Source organism: Melanostigma gelatinosum (assembly GCF_949748355.1).
Source record: "Melanostigma gelatinosum genome assembly, chromosome: 13".
Lineage (NCBI taxonomy): Eukaryota > Metazoa > Chordata > Actinopteri > Perciformes > Zoarcidae > Melanostigma > Melanostigma gelatinosum.
In genome coordinates this window covers 11,036,687-11,058,310 of record NC_136646.1, presented here as the reverse complement: position 1 = coordinate 11,058,310, position 21,624 = coordinate 11,036,687, and the positions used below count along the sequence as shown (strand labels likewise).

The following is a 21,624-nucleotide window of genomic DNA, read 5'->3' as shown; positions in this document are numbered from 1 at the left end:
CATTTGACCTGGATTTACCTCCATACAAATCAAGCAACTAAAATATCTGTCTATGAATGCATTTAATAACCTTCATGTATAATTTACATATTCTGGGACAACTTTCCAGCTGTCCAAAGAGCCGACATCTGTCCCAAAGAATTAGTGTGCAGTTATAATTTCAACACCATTTTTGATAGATTTAATTATTATTTTAATGTAGACCTATTCTTTTTTCAGTTAAACCATTATATTGTGTGTATATATACAATACATATGTATATATTATATATATATTGTTTGTTTTCTCTCTCCTTCACGTGGGACCACAGCAACTCAAAATGTGTGTACATGTAAACAGAATCTATCCTCTGTCCACGGTGCATTCGTGCCTACAATGCCGAAGAGATCCTCAACCTCAAGGGACTACTTTTCCCAGAAGCCCCGCGCCTGTACGTGTTGTGTTGTACGCGTGACGTAGCTGCTGTTCTTGTTTTGGCAGTTTGTTTCGATATTCAGGGTTTGTCAGTCCCCCCAAAGAAGACGTTTTGTATTGGCTGTCCAACACGAAGCTGCGGTAATGTACATGTCTGCATGTGTGTTATTCCTGCCTGGATATTAGACTGTATGCGGGTTGTTTGAAGCAATGTTATGGACAGAAATCACGGCAGAAGTGAGCTAACTACTTAACCTACTAGCTAGCTAGCGAGCCAAGCTAATTAATATTAGCTTAGCGGAGAGCAGTTTGTGCTGTGTGTCCTCGCGGAAATGATCCACTGCTGTTCTGACATGTTTGTTTTTAACCACAGTAGCTCGAATTTTAAGCTAACGTTACAGTGTCCCGAGTGATGTCAAGATGATGGGTAAAATGTCAGTTTGTGTAGCTTGCATTGCAACATTTGACAGCTCCTCGCAGTGTTCGCGTGTGCTGTTTTAACAACATTGAAGATTTACATTGGTTTCATGCCAACTTTGATCAGATCTAACTCGGGCTGGGTTAGCAAGTGCAGATGACGGAGTGGATATTTCTACACGTTCCTATTGGGTTGGCTAACGCATACAAGATAGCTAATGTTGTATCTAGATGGTGACCATAACCCCTTTACCCTGGTCCTCATGCTTTAGATGTATGTTTTATGTTAAGCTTCCTCATTGTTTAGTTCTCTTCTGTTAACATGCCAGGTGAGCAGGCCATTGGATAGTCGCATATAAGTTCTTTATTACCGCTGCGTGATAAGGTGATTTACGGTAACAGGGTGGAGTCCAACATTTCTCGTGTTTGGTAAATGTTATGACAAGTCACATGTTTTGAAGTGTAATCATCTGTTGGAATTCAAGGGGATTACCAGAACTTTAACTCTGTCTGTGTGTGTGTGTTTGTGCGTTTGTGTAGATGGTATTGATTGAGCAGTGACTCTGTGTATGGGCTGATTCAGGGTAAGCTTAGTTTCACAATGGCAGATGGCGGTAGTGATGATGATGTCATTCACCTGGCAAGCTTCAACGTCCACCGCAGCCAAGGTAAGACACACTTGTATGAGTCAATGTCCACAGCATCATATCCTAGTACCAGTTTGTGTGACATGGCATGTTGCTCTGTGCGGCCACTGTAGCTTCTGCATGAGGCTGGCACACTCTCCTTGTCATTTTGGCCCTGGTTTATAATAAGTACAACAAAAATCATGGCATCAATGTCCCTTTTTAGTTTTACATCACAGACATCAAGATGAATGTATCATGATAATGTTACATTCTTTCCAAAATGACAGATCTGTTCAGGCTTCGGCTTCAAAGAAGTCTAAAATTCTAGTCAATGGGAGACGCAACCCGACTGTAAAAACTACAGTATAATACTGCTTTTCCCACTTTGACTGTTAATGAACAAAACATATCAGTACATCAGGTTGAGTACATTATGAAGGAAAAATCTATCAAAGCATGGTAAGAACCATGAAGGCCTCTAATCCGATATTAGTTCACTGCAGACATGTCAGTATCTGCAGCTGACGAGAAAAGACAAAGATATGTTCAGTAAGAGAGTCATTATTCTATAGTTTGTCCACTAGAGAGTAGCGACAAGTTTATTTTTCAACTGTAAAATGCCCTGCTCAGCACATTTCTGGGTTGTGATTCTTGCACACCCAAAAATACTAATTTAAGGGAGCCTTATGAATATTAGGGGTGTAACGGTTCACAAAATTCACGGTTGGGTTCGGTACGATACAGTGGAGCCACGGTTCGGTACAGTAGAAAACTATAAATGCCAGAGAAATGTACTTGATTTTAAAATATATTTATTCATTACAACTAACATCATGAAGTTATTCTTTAACTTTGAACAATGATGGAACTATACCTGAGTGACTCATCTTCTGGGGTGTCTTCTTAGCAACACATAAGCATCAAAAACAAAAACTGCTCCTTCATGTTATGTAGTATTGTTACTTACATCTTGCAAAAGATATTTTGAATCTCAATGGGACAACCTGGTTAAAGGTAAAATAAAAAAGTTTTATTTTATTTTTTTAAATATGTTTTTCAAACTTATTCGGTTCGTCATGCGTACCGAACTGTGAGCCTCGTACCGAACGGTTCAATACGAATACGCGTACCGTTACACCCCTAATTAATATATGTATTTATATTTTGGGTTGTGTAAAGAGACTTGATAAAGGCCAACATTGTTTTACTCTCAAACATCCTGTATTGGTATTGAGCTATAGCACCCACATTCATATATTGTAACTTTGGACAGCAAGGAACCAGATTATGCTAAAACACGTTTGCTTTTTGTTTGTACTGTTAGGCCTAACTTTTGCCCCCCTTTGAAGGCAAATCACTGTCAAAATCCAAGAGCGCAAATGAGATCCATGCGCGCGTGAAAATCAAAGAGCTGCGCGCGTATTTTACTTTGACGAGCGCTTTTACGTCACTCCGTGAGCAAAAGTCGCTCGTGAAACTTCAATCCGCTCGCTCGCGACTCTTTTTCCTGCTCGCTCGCGAGCAGTTTTTCTTTTTGACAGTAAGTGGGCGGACCCAGTCGCCATTGTATCTCTACATCTAATTGGTTACAATCCTCTCTTGGGATAGACCGGATATCACTCTGACTGATCAAACATCCATCTCAGGATGTTCTACATTTGTCTGACAGGTTTTGTAAACTTTTCAGACTGTAGAGGCTGATGAAATACAAATTATGTTAATCGAGTTGTTAAATACAATAATTAAAAATGTGTTAAAGTCAAGTTGCTCAGATTGGTTTAAATTCACTCCATCATTATATTACAGACAATGTGTGTTTGATAGTCAAACCTCTTGTGACAAATAGCTGAAAGAAACTCTTTGATCTTAATTGATCAAAACCTGATGTGATCATATTTAATCATAGTGTTGTGTTTACAGAAGAGATATAATATAGTTGTATATAATATGAGCAACAATTTGGACCTGCTCAAAGATCTGGAGCCAAGATTGGGGACCACCGTTTGTATGTTAGCGTTAACTGTTAAATCACTGACAAGTAATAAGTGGATGAAAAAGTATTCAGATCCTTCACTGCAGGAAACATACTACTAATACCATACTGATGAAACAATAATCCATTACGAGTAAAATACCTGCATTCAAAACCTTAGTCAATGTTATTATCAGCAAAATGTACTTTAAGTGCAGAAAGTAAAAGTACCCGTGCAGTAAAATGTACATTATTTGCCCCTAACCTGCAATCTGAAAATCTCCCGCGAGCGTCTGTGTCAGAGTGATATCCGGTTTATCCCAAGACGAGGATTGTAACGAATTAGATGTAGAGATACACTGGCGACTGGGTCCGCCCACTCGCTGTCAAAAAGAAAAAGAAACTTTGGAAAAAGACTCGCGAGCAACAGGTTAAAGTTTCGCAAGCAAGCGGGTTTAAGCTTCGGGAGCGACTTTTGCGGAGTGACGTAAAAGCGCTCGTCAAAGTAAAATACGCGCGCGGCTGTTTGATTTTCACGCGCGCATGGATCTCATTTGCGCTCTCGGATTTTGACAGTGATTTGCCTTCATATTTTCCCCCCAAAGTCTCTGAAAAGTCTCAGATTACATATCGATCAGCTCAATGATTGGCTGAAGTCCCACAAGCCCCTCCTCAGTCTATGACACTTGATGCATGAAATGACCAGACTCCTACAAGTAAATATACTGTATCACATTATATCCACAATTAGGAGCGCTTTAAAACTTAAATTCCTCACAGTACTTATTATTCAAACTAGAGGATTATCATCCCCATCTCAGCGTGGCAAAGGCTCCAGCGGCCGGTCGCATCACACTTTCTATTGGAAGAATTTATGAAATAACTTTGATTGAAGATTTGCTGCCGTTCAGTTTTATTCCCCTTCTCTTTAACACACGTTGCCACAAAGACACAAATATCCACACACATGATACACATCTGTGATATTCACTTGACAATGTGTCCATGTAGGCTCCCGTTCCCGTAAGAGGGAGCTCATCACCATTTCCGATGATTCGGACGAGGAGCCTGTGACTCTGATACCTGGCAGCCCTGTTTTAGTCCCGGACGATGCAGATGATGACATCAGCATATTGGAGGTGACTGATGAACCCTGCTCTTAGGTTGTAGAGTGCACTTTACTTTGTACAAAAAAAGATGAACATTTTATCGTTTAGTCTTATGTGTTTTGTTATCAGAAATTGCATACCAATCATCTCCTCCTGTGGTTTCCTGCAGCTGCTGACTCCTGCACGCAGACACGTGATTCGCCCAGCAGCGAAATGGAGCGGAGCCTCGCACAACCTAATTCAAGTTGTGGGTCACAGTAGCGCAACCTCTGGGGTTCCCACAGCGGACCCCGATTCTGCCCCCTCTACCTCCAGAGATGCCACGGCCATCTCCTCCGCATTAGTGACAGCCATACGGACACAGACACAGACACCGGAGCAGTCCGGCACTTCAGGACACGCACAGCAGCAACAACTCGGCTCGTCATCGCACACACTGTCTCAGCCAAAACTTCACACAAACTCTCAGCAACAGGCCGGTACGTCAGCGCATATAAAAGTGGAACTCCATGCAATTTCTATCCAAACCCCATCTACCTCCACAAATGCCAACACATCCAGAGCACCTATACCTGTACTCAGTCAGCCTCAGCCCAGCACATCTGGGCCCGTGCAGCCACAAGCCGGCCCTTCAGAACTCGCGACGGCGAGCACCTCTAAAAGTGCCACACACTCTTCTTGTGCGACTGCGTCCAGTTCTTCTACCCAGACTCAAGAAGAGGCCGGTACAAGCACTCAGTCACAAGACAATCCTCAGGCCAGCACTTCGTCTGCACAGTCCCAGTCTCGCACACGGACGGCGTCTCAGCCCGGTACGTCGACACAGCTCCAGACCGGCGGGACCGGCGTCCTGCAGCCCCGCCTCGCCCCGTTGAAGGAGGTGAAACTAGTCGTTTTTCCCCAGCAGCCGAGCATCCAAGCCTCTGCTCTCATAACCCAACCCCAGCTGCAGCTCAGGCCCCAGAACCTCCTGCAGCCCGTGTCGTTCCATCTAATGCAGGGCAATCTCATTCAGATTCAACCACAGCTCTTGGCCCAGGCCCCGGCCCAGCCTCCGGTCCAGGCCCTGCAGCATCCTCAGGTGATACAAGTGGCCCCCCCCGCAGTGCTAATAGCTGCGGCCCCGGAGAGACTCGGTCCTCCGGAGGCAGGTCACCGGATCATCCTGGGGAGCCAAGCGCCGGGGGAAGCTGTTCCCAATCCTCCGCCACAGGCCCGGGCCTCTGGCGGGGTCCCACCGGCCCGCAGCCTCTACGTCAGGATCAACTCTAACCTTCTCGTCCCTCACGCTCCCACAGCTTCAGTCCCCCACAACAGCGGAGATGCTCGTCGATTTCCGGCTCCCGCTCCAAACCCAGAAAGAGTCATTCCCGCCCCTGGTCTGGTCGCGGTCCCTCCTGCACCAGAGGACATTCCCCGAATAGAGGACGCGAGGCCCGGTCCCTCTGCGCCACAAGGGAGAGCGGAGCAGCAGCCCCACGTCAGAGCCCTCATCACTGGTGTTGTGAGTGTCACACAAGTGGTCCGTGCATCGCCGTGCTCTGCATTGTCTGCTGTCTGTCTCTTGAGCTCATCAGTCGGTTAATGTCAAGTTAAATTAGAATTGTGGTGTAACTGTGTCTCTCACCTCCTCTGTCCCAACTACCTTCCGCCTCTTGGTGTCTCCTCTGCAGTTGGAACTCTTCCCAGATGTCCAAGAAGCCTATGTAGCAGAACTGATCCAAAAGAATAATGTGAAAGACTTGAATGTGTAAGAAGCATCTGCCTTTCTTCTCCCGCTTCTTCTTCTTTCTATTGGAGGCAGTTTGACTGATCAATCAAACTATAATATTTTATATATACTGTATATATTAGTGTTGTTTTTTCTTTTTTTTCTCAGAACAATTATTTAGGTGTACACTTCATATGCAACAGGGCACAGTTCTGTGTTGGTGGACTGTGTATGTCGGTGTAAGCTTTGTTCACACGCAGCTCCCCTCTCTGCTGTTTCCAGTATCTGTAACCTGCTGTTGGAGAACCCCGAGTATCCGAGGGGGGGTACTGCAGCAGCCACAGCAGCTCCCACCAGCATCCTACTGGAGTGTGGGGACACCGAGACAGAGGTGTGTGTGTGTGTCTGTGTGTCTGTCCGTCTGTTAGTGCCACAAGAGATTTTTAGGCTGGCTGTAGTGATGTGGGTCGATGTAAGTGAGCGTTTAACATCCTCACCGGTATAATGCACATCGTGCACAGTGTGCTTGCAAACCGACGAATTGGAAAAACAAGGAAGAATAGATCGTTCCTCATTATTACGTCAATCAAGTTTAAATCAGTTTCACACCAGCTTTTCTTGGTGTCTGTAGATTATGACGACGTACTGTAGTGGGGACGAGAGTGAATATACTGAAGAAACATCTGCACCATGCGAGTGTTTCACATGGAAAGGAGGACCCATTCATTTATCCATTGTTCTTTTCCTACACACACACACACATATACACACACACACACACATATATATGAAAGCATAGAGCAGGAAAGAATCTCACCTCAAACTCTGACTTGTTCACACAAAAAAGCAGAAACAGGCCTTTAGTCTCTCCTGCCACCACCGTACAATTAGAAGAAAAGAAAAGAAAGTCTTAAAATGCCAGTTACTAAATGTATTTTTTCTTTTGTCGCTTTGTTGACCGCTCCATGAACGCCTCAGAATCCGGTGTCTCAGTGTGTTGGCCCCGTGTTCATGCGTCTGTCGCGGGTCGTTTCAGGTGACCGAGGACCTGTTTGACTACACCAAACTGGGCACGGTGGGACCCGAGGCTGTGATGCAGGCCGCTGACCTGCTCATGGCAGATTTCCGGATGCTCAGTTGTCAGGACATCAAATGGGCCCTCAATATTCTGAAGGGACACTATGCAATCACACGCAAGGTACCCGCCGTCCCGTAGCGCCCCGAGGAACGCAGTCACGATTCCACCCGTCCTCTACTTTTACAAACGCGTCTTTAAGTGTCTCTCTGACTCGCAGGCCTTATGTTCAGCGCTGAAGAAGTGGAAAGATTCAGGCGACCCCTCAGGAAAGAGACGACGGAGCAGAACCTCCGCTGAGCGCTGCTACATCTGCTTCCATTTTGAGCACGGTGAGCAAACCTCTTTTTTTTTTCTCCACTTTTGCACACCTGTGAATACCTCGGGCAGCTTTTCATTCATTCGCAAGAGCTTCAGTAACAGCTTGACCACGGGGTCTGCAGGTGCATCATGGGAGGACGGAAATCTCCGAGGTTCCAAGAACATCTGTCTTGGTGTACTGATGTTTTTTTTCTCCTGTGGGTGTCTCACTCACTGGGTTCCCTTTGTCCCGCAGGATCAGTGAAGTTTGAGAAGATGATGTACTTCTTGGAGAACGACCGTCGCTACTGCCGGACGTACAGCAGCCTGGAAGCTTCTGTGCAGAAGGAGCTTTCATTCTATCAGCAGAAGGACAAGGAATGGGCAGAGGTACACACACACACACACACCTGTCACCCAGTATTCATGCCTACAGACTTTATCCAACTTCATATTTTTGTCTTTATATTATTGTGCATATACAGTCATACCTTCTGTTTTTTATGCTGTAGAACATTAAGTTAAGGGTATTTTGCTTTCGGCATATTTCTTTTCATCAGAGTAACATTACCAAAGGGAATATTGGATTCATATTGTAACGATTTCTAAATGATGGGGAATATAAAATGAATCTTGCTGCTTGTACAAAGAGCTAAATATCACAGGCCTCGCCTCTTATCGAGACTTAGCTGCTTTCAGTTGTAACACACTCTTTTCGGGGAGCTCTTCCTGTCACATCTCCCCGTTTACTGAATCTCTCTCTCTCGCTCTCTCTCTCTCTCCCCTCAGCACGAGGACTTCCTCCTGGCTCTGCAGGTCAATGAGGACGAGTACAAGAGGGTAGGAAGCACACACACACACACACCTCAGCTAAACGGATGTAACCTTCAGGGCGGCTCGTAAAAGAAAAAGAAGTGTCCTATCACGATGCAATACAAACCAATGTTGTGGTATAAAGACCAGAGGCCGTACTTTCATAGGCTTTTGGTGAGCTTGTTCAGGATAGTGTTGGTCACATGGTTGCTGCTGAATGTACGTTTAAGACGGCTACGTTGTTGTTATCGTGGCTACACTCGACAGTGCAGTTTTAAAATGGATCCTCGAGTATTTCCCTCAAAGTCAGAGGTTTTCTTAAAGTCCATGAAAATCCGTTTACTTGTAGAATATATTGTAGACTCGTTGATTTCTAGGTTCATTTTAGTGCCACTCTAAACTTATACTGACTTGTACTCTAACATCTTGGATTTTACTTTCTGTATTTGATAATCCGTGAATGAAATCAATCCGTTAACTCTCAAAAGAAGATCCCTGAAAAGCTCCGAGCCTCATGAAGTGTCTCTGTGTGTAACTCTGTGTGTAACTCTGTGTGTAACTCTGTGTGTAACTCTCTGTGTGCAGGACGGCCAGCTGATCGAGTGCGGCTGCTGCTTCGGGGAGTTTGCGTTTGAGAAGATGACGCAGTGTTCAGACGGACACCTGTTCTGTCAAGAGTGCCTGGTCCGCTACGCTCAGGAGGCCGTGTTTGGCTCTGGAAATGTACGGACACACACACACTCACGCTCACAATAAACATTATATATGATCCAATGTAATACAACAGCTTTATAATACATCCTCTGGTGCTGGTTCATCTTTATAACACTGTCAGACTGGACTGCATTATAATGAATGTTTCTCATCTTTGTGTGTGTGCGTTGGCTGACGGTGGTTGTGAACGTACCTGCTGCATTTCTAATAACTTTGTGCGCGTTGCAGTCGGTGTTGAGCTGCATGGAGGGCGGCTGCCCGTGCTCCTACCCGGTGTGTGAGCTGGAGAAAGTCCTCCCTGAGAACATACTGTGTAAATACTACGAGAGGCAGGCGGAGGAGGCCGTCGCCGCCACCTGTGCTGATGAACTAGTGCGGTAAGTGTGTGTGTGTGTGTGTGTGTATTACATTTGTCTTGTAACTGAACTGTCTACATGTGGATCAATCGATTAGTCAGCCAAAAATGAACTGTCAGCAATTTTGATAATCAATTAAAAAGTAAATTTAGGAGCAAAGCGGTCAAAGTTCCCCCAGTGATGGGTGTGAAGATGTGCTGCTTCTTTGTTACGTCCCTGTCATGGGCTCTGGGGAATTTTAAAGATTAAACCTTTAATCGACAAGTCAAGAAAACAATCAGCAGATGAACAGATAATGTAAATAGTAGTTAGTTGCAGCCCGAACCCTTTAGGACTTAGTCTCACTTGTACATTCATATTCCAGCTGCTTGTTCATCTTCATTTATAAATCTTCCTGCCTCCACGTAGTGAGGTTTGGTTCACACAGTTGCTGTATTTTGATTAGAATCATTATTAATACTTTGTTTTTAATGCATTTTGAACTTTCAATCTAGTCCGTAAGGACGCATGTTATTTGGTGGCCTGAAGGTGATCTGTACACTCATAAAAGACCTTAAATAATGTCTGTTTGTCTGCTCCCAGTGGGATTTGTTTATCTGTTTTACTTTGCGTCTCTCTTACAGCCGTCTCATACATTTCACTCCTGAACCCTCCTTCCTCTTTGTCCTTCTCAGTTGCCCGTTTTGCAATTTCCCAGCGCTGTTGGACAAAGACAGGTCTCTATTCAGCTGTCCCAACCCGCGGTGCCGCAAGGTCAGTCCCACTCTGTATTTATTTAGTTTATTGAACACTTGGGGTTGTTGGGGAGGCCGGGCTGCTGTGTTGCTGCTGCTCCTCCTCTACAGACCGTAACTGTAAAGGAATATGTAGGTTAACGCACAATACATGCGTCGTATATATGGCCGTTTGTCCAGATTAAATTATACTGTACAAAAGGGAGCCTGAACCTGGATTTGAATTCAACCTCATGAATAATTCAGTCCAATCGTGACGGTGAAACCGGAAAGCTCGGTGTGCAGCGTCCACCTCGGCATTAATCATCTGGACCCGGACGCGAGACGGAGATCACGTCCGTCCAGATCAAGAAGATTGATGAGCGCTTCTCTGCTGACGATGAAACGGTTCCATCTGGCGAGGTCGTCATCCTCTGTGTTTATCTCCGGGCCTCCTCCCTCTGTCTGAGGAATGCAGGGGGGGCGGCGCTGCTTTGTGTCTGCCAACGCTGTCACGTGGATTCCAGTCTGACATTTCTCCATTATTTGGCAAAGAGACGTGCAAACACACTCATATTCTCACCCACACCACACAACCCTCCCCTCTTTCTCTCGGTGCTTCTTTTGTCTCTTTTTGTTTCTGTTCTTGTGTCTCACACTCACTCCTGCTACACCACAACAAACTGAGTCAACACACACACGCACACACACACACACACGTATGTAGACTCAGGAACACACACTATCACTACATCGACAGAATGAGGGAGAGAGAGATCAACACCTCCAGCATAGTACATGTGTGAGATATTGGGACAAAGTGTTTCCATTTCCTGTGTTTATTAACATAAAACAAGAGATATCGTCTTTTTACATTACAAGCATTCTTCTTCCGCTGACAGACAGAGGTTCGATTGTGTTATGCTAGTTGCGGCTAGTTGCGGCTAGCGTAGCCTCGAGTACTCCCCAAGAACACACTTTAATGTGTCTCCCTTTAAGCTTGTTGGTGTTTTAATGATGCGTTTACACACACAGAGATCTTCTGTCTCTGGTCAGACTATAACGTGTTATTTCACATCTGCTGACTTTGCACAAGCTCCTCTAGCAACACAGAAGTCATCTATGTCCTAAAACAACACGATCTCTTTGCAGTGGCTTCTCTATGAACACCTAGATTATGAGAAACGGGGCCTGAGCCGAACCTTAAATATACTCGTCAGGGCTGCAGTCGACTTCTTTCGTCCATTTGTTTGTTGTGTGATTCTTTGTGGAGGAACTCGATTAAATCAACCGATCTCCTCGTCAACAAACTTGTATGAGTGTTTGTTGACTAAGAGTTTCTTTGTTTGAGGACGGCCCTGATCATCGTACAGACACAGATCAGGATGTTGATCCTCTCTGCTGCTGCTCCCTCCTTTAACCTGTAGGTGGAGCCAGAGGTTCATAGTGGCTGCCCTGCAGTGTGCCAGCACAGCTGCATCCCATTACACACACACACACACACACAAAGATACAAGAAAGTTAGTCGTGCTCCAGATATCTTTTGGGCTGATCCTTGTTCTGCATATTTTTCTTCTGCGGTGTATCGACGGCAACAGCTGCAGATTTGGACCGGCTGTTAGAATATGTTTTCAGAATCATACTCAGCGGTCTGACAGACACTCTTGAGTTATGAAGGAAACGGCATTTTGTTAAGTGAGTCCAGTGCCACAGAACGTTAACACAACGTGCTTCCTCTTTAGTTTGTGTAGGAATCAGGATGTGAATCTGTAGCTGCTGTGGTTGTGAGGAGAGTCTGACCCCCCCCCCCCCCCCCCCCCCAAGAATATCAGATTTACATGGACTAGCTTTACTGAATCTCTGTTTTTTAAATATTTATTTGTTGTGAACGGTTTAAGAAGACGCTTGTTGTACAGTCTCCGAGCAGGGAGGGGCTTCATTATGTAACTGACACACATCCGTTGAGCCCACCCGCCTTTCTCCCACCCCGCCGCCTCATTGGCTGGCTGCACTCTCCACTCCCCTCACACTGGTTCCTCACTTTTTGGACACACTTCCTCCTCCGTTTCAAATGTGGCCCAGGTCAAGTTTGACCCAGATTCTCCTCCCTTCTCGTCTCCTCTCCCCTGGCTCCCCTCCTAACGCTTCCCACATGTGCTTTATGAGGACATTTGGACAGGCTTGCTCCCGGCCTGCGAGTGATTACTTCGTGAAAGTGGAGGAATGTGAAATGGAAGGCCGCTGGAAGGCCTGTCGCAGTGCAAACAAGAAGAGCCGTATCGGTGTGTTGTCGCTCTCTGTGTGTCTGCGAGTAGCTGCGTTCTCGTGCGCTCTCAAATCTGCACTCAGATTTGATGATTCCAGTAAAAGCCACCCCACCGCACCCTCGAAGCAGCCCCCCCCAATCAGAAGCAAGCTGCTTGCACTGCCTTATAAGGGCTGCTGCAGCCCGCACCGTGGGAGGGGAAATAGAGATCCAGAGGAGGAGAGGCAAAGTATGAATGAAGGTGCTGCTGGGTGGGAGGGGAGGAAGGAGGGAAGGAGGGTAGGACCCGAGAGAGGGGGAGGGGGGGGACAAGTTGGAACCAGATGGCTGGAGTGAATGAATGGATGCAGAGACTCGAGTAAAACAGCGAAACAGACTATTTCCCAGATTCAAGTTGCTCATGTTGCTGCCATGTGTACATCATGAAGGTGTTTGTGTGTGTGTCTGTGTGTTTTTGTGTGTGTGTGGCTACAACCTTCGTCACACTTCAGCCACACTCACTGTCAAACAGGTCCCAGACACACACTCACTCTCTCTCTCTCTCTCTCTCTCTCTCTGTCTCTGTCTCTGTCTCTCTGTCTCTGTCTGTCTCTCTCTCTCTGTCTCTGTCTCTCTCTGTCGCTCGGTCTCATGCCGTCTCTCTTCCTGGTCTCTAGGTTACCACCAGGGGGTGATCTTTCACCGCTCTGCTTTCCATCCTCCTCCCCGTCTCACTCTCTGCCTCCCGGTCTTTGTGTGATCCGGCTTTTTTTCCGACACTTGAGTCCGGTGCTGCGCCCTTCGCCACCTTACCCCGTCCTGCCCGGCCTCTAAAGACCCACGCTGGACTGGTATCAGAGACCAGAGCGAGTTCTCTCACTATGCTTGATCCTGGTCACGCTCGTTCCCGTGCTTCACGACTGCGCTTCATTGAACGTCTCTGCTTGGGCACTCCCTTTTTATAAATCAGAAGCTCCACAAAAATGTGAGCACAGTTGGTCTACTCATCATCCGTCTCGTGTTTTGTTAAAGGGCTCTTCCTCTGCTTGAAGCTGCCACGTTCTGGCTATAAAGGTCCTGGTCTTTTTCCACGAACGTCTTTTAGTGTTTGCATCCAAACCGCTTCGAATGCCAACGAAAATCTGGCTTTTCCAACTCTGTTCCCCACCCTCTGGCTGACCTTGCACACACACACACACACAGAGAGCTGTCTCAGTGAATATTGTGAGTGCTGCAATCCCGTGGAAGCTGAAATGACAAAATAACACGCATGAAGGGATTGAAGGATGTGCAAAGAGGTCACAGGACTGAAGGGGTGCGTTTATGACCGATGCAGGTTAAGGGTCAGACTGGAGGTTTCCGTGGAGAAATGGATCATACTGGTGCTGTATCAGCTGTCATATGCCACGCTATTTAATATTAGATGAGCGGTTCAAATATTTATGGTGACACCACTTAGCCAGGGGTTAAGCAAGGGAGGCATCCCCTAGCTAAAGTGTGTGTGTGTGTGTGTGTGTGTGTGTGTGTGTGTGTGTGTGTGTGTGTGTGTGTGTGTGTGTGTGTGTGTGTGTGTGTGTGTGTGTGTGTGTGTGTGTGTGTGTGTGTGTGTGTGTGTGTGTGTGTGTGTGTGTGCGCGTGCGTGCATGCTGACACGACGAAGGAGGTTGGAGGATGGAGTTGCTGTTTCTAGGCAACCAAGCAGTCAGCAGCGATCAAATCACACTCTTGCTGCACAGACACACACACACACACACACACTCACATTTGCAGGGAGAGCCACACCTAGTAGCTGTGTCTGTCTAAATCCTGCAGTGGCAGCACCAGCAGCATATAGAGCAGAGCGGAGGCTCCTCTTATTCAGCACTTACTGGAATAGTGTCAGACAAGAGGGTGGATGTGGAAATGTGGGTTAGTCGCTCGGTATTTGATGATGTATCAGAAAAAAACAAAAAACGTACAAGTGAATAAATGTTGCAGGGAGATTCTAATGAAATTCACTGTTTTGCTTTCTGTCCCTCTACGTAATCCCTAAACGCGACATTTGTCTGATTCCTTTCTCGTCTTCTTCTTCAGGAGAGTTGTAGAAAGTGCCACGTCCAGTGGAAGCAGCACATGGGGAAGACGTGTGAGCAGGTCCTGGAGAGGGACGAGATCCGCATGAGGGTGCTCTTGTAAGTGGTCTGATGGAAACAAACTCCCTTTATCAACACTCGGCCGACGTAGACGCGTGTCCTTTGATGGGATTTTATGAAGCTTACACAGAATACATTTAAACATCGTAAAACTAAACGGCATTACTTTAAATTATCCACAGTGTTTTCGACCCATGCGCTCACGTTAGCAATTCTGTCGCAGGCCCTGTTCATGTCTCTCCCCTCTACTCCTCCCTCGGAGAGGATGCTGGGTAAACAGTTCAGTTTTCCCGGACAACACTCCAGGAAGTGGAGAGGCCAGCTGCTTCCTGTGGCCCAGCGGGTCCACAGGCAGTACTTCCTGTTTTGAGCGGTACACCGAGCTTCTTACTTCCTGGTGCTGAAAGAGGCAGGAAGTGGCCCGGTAGAGAGATCAGTGGAGCCGGTCTGAGCAGCGCTGACCTGATGATTTTAACAGGACGTAGCGAAAAGAATCACGATGGCGTTTCGTTTTTCAGACAAAATTTCTCTTTTCACGTCAACATTAACAACCACAAAGAAGAAAGTTCATTAGACCATCTGCACAGAGTCAGATGAGCCTTTTTGCAGCGCTGCCATGTCTCTTTTCTCCTTGTTGAATTTCACTTCTCCTGTCTCTCACTGCCCTGTTTGTCTATTTGTTTCTCCCGTCTGTCCGTCCTCACGGTGCAGTGAGGAGCGCATGACGGTAGCTCGGGTGAGGAAGTGCGTGAAGTGCAGGACGGGTCTGGTGAAGTCCGAGGGCTGCAACCGGATGTCGTGCCGCTGCGGCAGCTTCATGTGCTACCTCTGCAGAGAGCCCATCACGGGCTACAACCACTTCTGCCAGCACGCACGCTCTCCTGGAGCTCCCTGCCGACACTGCCGCAAGTGCTCCCTCTGGACGGACCCCACGGTAACCGCTTTGTTCTGAAGAACTTGAGCCTTTTGTTCTTTCGTCTGTCCTGGTAAACTGTAGCGTGAAGCCACTGTTACACTCACAAACAAGCAGCTGACTCTGTGGGGGCCCACAGTGACCTGGCCACAGTATCACTGGCAACCTGAAGCAACGATTAGTCCCCGAGCAGTTAATGAGCTGGAGCTGCTCCAGCGGCTCTAGAGAGGCATCAGAGCCGGCCAACAGGCTAGTCTCCATGGCTTTGCCAAAACAAATGGATAAACACTGGTAACCAGAGGGCCAATGGAGGGCTGGAGAAAGGGGTCCACTGCTGCCTCATCATTATCTATTCTAGGGTTGTCCTCGTCAAGAATAAGTGAAGGAAGTTCTGACCAAACAAATGTGCACAGTTCACCTTTATCATCACTTAGTCCCGCCCTCCACAGCAGCTCTGACCTCTCTGACTGCAGCAAAACCACAATAGTTCATTTCACTTTGATAAAACTGGTGTGTGTGTTTGTTTCGACAGCAAGACGATGAGCGAATCATTCAGGATATCCAGAAGGAAGGAGAGGCAGAGCTGAATAAGAAGTCTGCAGGTCCGTACTGAGAGTCCCTCTGTTCCGCTTCTCTGGTGCTTTATTATTTCATCGACGACTCACCTTTGTTCCTTCTCTCCAGATAATTCAGGGAAGCGGGTCGGCCCTCCTCCGGAGCACATCACCGAAGCCAAGCGGCCCTGTGTGGGTCCTCCGCTCGAGAACCCGCCAAACCCTCACCCGGCGGCCCCCCCCCTTCCTCCTCCTCCTCCTCACCCGCAGGCGGTGCAAGCTCCCCTTTTCGTGCCTCCGCGCGCCCACTACCCACCGGCTCCGCCCCAGGCCGGGATGTACCACCAGGTGATGTTACCCCGGCTGCCCCCGGCCCCCTACGTGCCCCCCTTACAACACCTGCCCCCCCTGAACAATAACAACCATCTCCACCCTCCCGTCAACCCTCATCACCACAACATGGACATGATGGACCTGCCCATGCACTACGGACCCGCGCACCGCTACTACAGACGCTTCTAACTCTGTGGCGACCGGGTCCCCCCCCCCCCACTCCCCCCACCGGCGGGATCTGCTCGTCCTCAGAATATCACAAACCTCGCTCGCTGCAGTTCTACGTTTCATTTCAGTGCTGGTTATCTTTTTGGAGATCTGATGTTATTTTGTATCTCTGTGAGTGTGCGTCACCGTTTTCTACTCCCATCACTTCTCACAGCTCGTGTGCTCGTGCAGATTTTTTGGGACCCGCCGCTCAACGCGTTCTTCGAAACGCACTGAAATGCTAAAGTTTATCTGTGGAAACGACACACGCACTCGTGAGGACACTTTGCCTTCTCTCGCTGAGCTTCAATAACGAAGAGGATCCCCACGTTACATGTTCCTTCGTTCATCTTCTTCTGTTTGTACATCTGGGTTGAACTCACGAGCGGTCTAGAATCTCGAGGCAATTTATTTGCAGTTTATACTGATATTTTTGAGTACATAATTGAAAGAAGAAGAAAAACATTAGCATTCCCTTCTGTATCTTTTGTGTAACAGGTGTGAGACCACACCATTTTTTAATAAAGTTTCATGTTCACATTGCTTTGAGTTTTCGGGTCATACATGTTTAAACTTTGCCTCCATTACAGGTCTCTCTCTCTCTCTCTCTCTCCCCTCCTCCCTTGTCTCATGCAGAAAAAGGGGCTGACTCATGATAACTGAGCCCCCCAGGCTATGCACCAATCACATGACAGAGCGTGTGCTTTCCACCAATCGTAGCGTTGCAACATCCGGGCTTTGTAACGTTACCTAGAGAGTGGACTTCTTTGTTCAGTCAAGTGTGCTGTGAGTGTGACGAATCATTTTACTACATGCGCGCACACACACACACACTCACTCTTGCAGCCTCTCGTTTCTGCATGCAGACTATAAAAGTAGCACAGCAAACCCCCGTTATAGCCCAGTGGTCCGAATGGTTTTAGTCATGGGCGGTGAGAGACAGACTGTGTTTGTATGAGAGCCAGAATTAGACTTTAATCGTATTCGGCATCTTCTAACACCAGCCGAGCCGTCATGGATGAAATGATGTGTGTTGTATTCAACAAAGACACACGAGGACATGTTTGGTCTTCCATAGCGTCCACAGCAGTTTATTACTGTGAGCGTCTGTATTCTAAGCCCATGCACAGCTGAAGCTACATGACTGGAAGATGTGGAAATAAAAACAGTTAATGGCCTCTGAAGATAGAAAATGAATGTTTATTCCTCCAACTACTATGACACCAGAAGACATTATTTTGGGATTTGCGAGGAACCGATTTAACAAGTCTGTGTGAAGCTTCACTTGGACACAGCAGTGCTTTAAGCAGATGTTAATGTCAGCTGACAGTCACAATACTAACGTCCATCATTCAACCCGTTGTTGTACAGCACCTTTCATACTGGTCGGTGCAGTTCAAACAGCTTCACAGGTGACTGACCGTGAAAACAACAGAAGACACAAAAGCAATTCAGCAGTTTGACAATTTGAGACCAATGTGCACGAGACAATGAAATGGTGAAAATGAAATGGAATTAAAAGCTGTAATTAGAAGCTATAATAACAGTAATGGGAGTAAAACAGCATGAAATAAAATCTAGGTTGATCAAATAGAATACAATTATACAACTTAAATATAATAGAATAATGGATAAATGAAATAGAATAGTTTGTTTGTTTAGTTTGTTTAGTTTTATTTGTTCGAGAGGGACAATGTACATTGATGAACACTTTAAATTAAAATGTAAATGCACCCAATTACAGCCGCATGGCTGATTTCCATTGTCTGTCCCGCTGCCAGAATGTACAGGCTGAGTGTCCTAAAGGAAAAGGTCATGCCAAAGTGCAACAACTAAAATCAAAGTCTGTAGCTGACAATACACAATAGTTCGACAATAAAAAGTTAACAATGGATAAAAAAGGAATCGCATATATATATATATAAAAGAAACTAGAAAAAATATCAGTGTAAGGAAGACATTTCATATTCATCATATTGCACACAGATATATTGCACATAAGGGCATTAATTCATTTGCACATTTAAGGTTTCATTCATTCATATAACATTAGTACATCACATATCCATGACACTAATACTGCTAACCCAGGTTAAACTAGATAGAATAGAATACTTTTTTCACATTAAATACAATGAAATAAGTGTCTAAAATAAAGTAAAAGTATAGATAAATAAAATGCTAAGATATCGCTAATGTTAAAATAAAAAAAGGTTCAGGCCTAGCTGAATACGTTTTTAAGGTTTTAAGTTTACATTTTAATTATTTTAACACTTCCAGCAGCTTTCAGATCCTCAGGCAGATTGTTCCAGATAGTTCCTCCTGTGGAGGGAACATGAATGAACCATCTTCATGCCAATCCGCCTGGTAGTCGTTGACATATCTCAGTCTGGATCAAAGTGGTGTAGCGACAGATGGACCAGCATCTTCAGCCACGCTGCTCGTATGGCTCAAAGGAAAAGGATGGTCAAAGGCAGTGATGTCTTGACCTTTATTGAACGTTAGTCCTCCACAAGCACTGGACCCAACACTCCCCAGAGTGCAACACAAATGTGTCTTTCATACCCTCACCGCCTGGTCCATGCAAGCCCAGACAGATATAACCACATCAGACTGTAATAAGAAGAACAACAGGTTAAAGATAAATAAATACAGTTATAAACAATTTAACTATGAACCTACGTTTTAACTGAATGCTTGTATTTCTGTTGTGATACACGACAGGTGTGATAACTTAGTATATGATGTATATATTTTTTCACCCATTCCCACCTTATTAAAACCAACCAACCAAGTTTTGCAGTGCAGTTTTGGAGCGCGAGAGGGAGTCCTCGTGGTCGGGAGTGCGGGTCGCCATCTTGAGCCGGAAGTAGTGGCTCCACGTGACAACATCGAGCTTCACAAAAGTTGAGAAACAGTAAGAAAAGTAACTAATTTAAAACAGTTATTAAAGTCGTTATCAGATGAAAATGAAACCGTTACACAGCAGAAGCCAGGAGACACCAGGAGAATTACATTTCATCTCCTCGGTAAGCTAACGTTAGCTTCTCACTGCTACTGTGCTAAGCTAGTTATGTTGTGTGTTAGCGATGAAGTTATTTAAGTTACTTGTAAAGATTAGTTCTTGCGGTTTGTAAATATCAAGCTCCTAAATTTAAATGTATGTTTCATGTTTAAAGTATAAGTTTCATGGTAATATTCACCATGTTACTAAAGGACAAAACATGCTAATGTTGAGCACTTCGCTAACGTTACTCATGATGCAAGTGATAAGTTATAAGAAATAGTGAACTAAGTAGTTTTACTGTAAGTATTAGTCAAAAATGATTGTGTTTACGTAATTGGGGAAAAGGGTCACGTGTTTCTACAAAAATACAATTTTGCTTTAGATTAAGGTTTATAGACTCATTGTGTTTATTGCTTACTCAGATATTGGCTCAGCTGAAGTCTACTTTCATGCCTGGTATTTGTATTGTGACAATACATGCTCAGTATATTGTGTTAGAACAAAACAATTACATCATTTGAGAATTTGGAATTTGAACCCAGAGAAAAACAAATCTATTTAAGTATGTTGAGAATTTGCATTCAGTTGTACACTATTCGAGAAACAAGTAGAGACTGTGAGCCTGTTTGTAAATACATTTCAGGTCTTTAATTGAGTGAGGAGATCCAGTGAAGAAGATCCAACGAGTCCCGTTGATGGTGAGCCTCCCGGCTTCACTTCCAGAGACCCGGATCTACGATCCCTCTGACACAGCTGGATGAACTACCTGCTCTGTGGTAGGATCGTACCAGTCAGCTGGATTGGTACCAACTCAAACACACACTGTACTTAGAGATCGTCTGGGACAGACCAGACCTCAACAGTTGACTTTGACCAATGCCCTACAGTCATCAGACTGTGGAGAAATCCCACACAAGGACAATTACTCACAATGACTTGAAGATGAACACCAAACCAAGCTTTAAAGGAAACTCTCTTTGGTTTAAAGGGCCCATTGTGTGTGTGATTCCCATGACCGTCGTAAACACGCTGGCTGCTCAGCCGACTATAATCACCCTCTATAAGACTGTGACCCTTCACCCTCACTGTCACTGCCGCTCTCCGGCGACATGAGGACGACGCGCCGTAATGAGCCTGGAGCCCCGAAAACAATAACGCCTTACTCAGTAAGCCAGCGCGGTTTTATTCTTCTCTATTCCTTGAAGAATGGCCCTGTGTGGGTCATGGATTACAGTCGGATAGTATTATAGAATATTATCTGCTAATGACTCACTTAATTGAAAGAACAAAGGACTGGCTTAACTGACGTGATAACAGCTCAACGGAGGAGGTTTCTGGCAATGCTGTCGCTCAAACAAATGAAAATGAACGTACAGTTAGATGGAGGTAGACTATAGCTGGAGACATGTAGCTCCCTCGCTGGAGATGCACATCACTTTTAGGCTCTTAAAGGGACAGTGTGTAAGATTTAGTGGAATCTAGCGGTGCTTTTGTAAACATCGCGGCGATGGCTGATTGAATTAGGTTTCACTTTCGTTTACATGTTCACAGATGTATTGATAATATATATATATATATATATATATATATATATTTTAAAAAATTTCAACAATATATATTGATTTTACGATTTTAAATGATTTATACCAACAAAGGGATTGTATCTATATCGCCCACTAACTTATGTTGTCTTTCTGCTGTTGGTCTTTCGTTTTATCTCTGCTATTCAGCTGCATATCTTTCATGCACTAAGTGAAGCACCTTTAGTTGTGATTGGGTATGAAGCGGGCCTTATCAGCCTTGACCTCAAACTGCCTCATCGAGATATGAATTGTGTAAAATAGCACTGTTCTCTATTGAAACCACTGGAAATCCATGTTTAGCCCTTTCACTGAATAGCTGGTGTAGCTGATGCCTAGAATGGGTTTTTATGAGACAGATTTGAACTGCAGTTCTGTCTGTAGAGATGAAAATATGAACCAGACATGACCGGCATATTTCATAGGGAA

The 21,624-nt window shown here is 45.4% G+C and overlaps 1 protein-coding gene across 2 annotated transcripts; it reads left to right on the top strand.

Annotated features, from left to right (window-relative positions):
• The first annotated feature begins 455 nt into the window (after positions 1-455).
• Positions 456-17,151, top strand: rnf216 (ring finger protein 216). Of its 2 annotated transcripts, none has more exons than XM_079281187.1 (17): positions 456-556; positions 1,373-1,500; positions 4,445-4,572; positions 4,712-6,046; positions 6,216-6,292; positions 6,536-6,644; positions 7,290-7,451; positions 7,549-7,660; positions 7,885-8,018; positions 8,418-8,468; positions 9,027-9,164; positions 9,384-9,532; positions 10,186-10,264; positions 14,543-14,640; positions 15,313-15,535; positions 16,047-16,116; positions 16,199-17,151. In XM_079281187.1, exons 2-17 carry the CDS (start codon positions 1,434-1,436, stop codon positions 16,588-16,590), a joined length of 3,324 nt encoding a protein of 1,107 aa, XP_079137313.1. In that variant the 5' UTR covers positions 456-556; positions 1,373-1,433; the 3' UTR covers positions 16,591-17,151. The 2 variants fall into 2 exon arrangements, with proteins under 2 accessions (XP_079137313.1, XP_079137312.1); XM_079281186.1 differs by having other exon boundaries at positions 7,531-7,660.
• Positions 17,152-21,624: the final 4,473 nt, after the last annotated feature.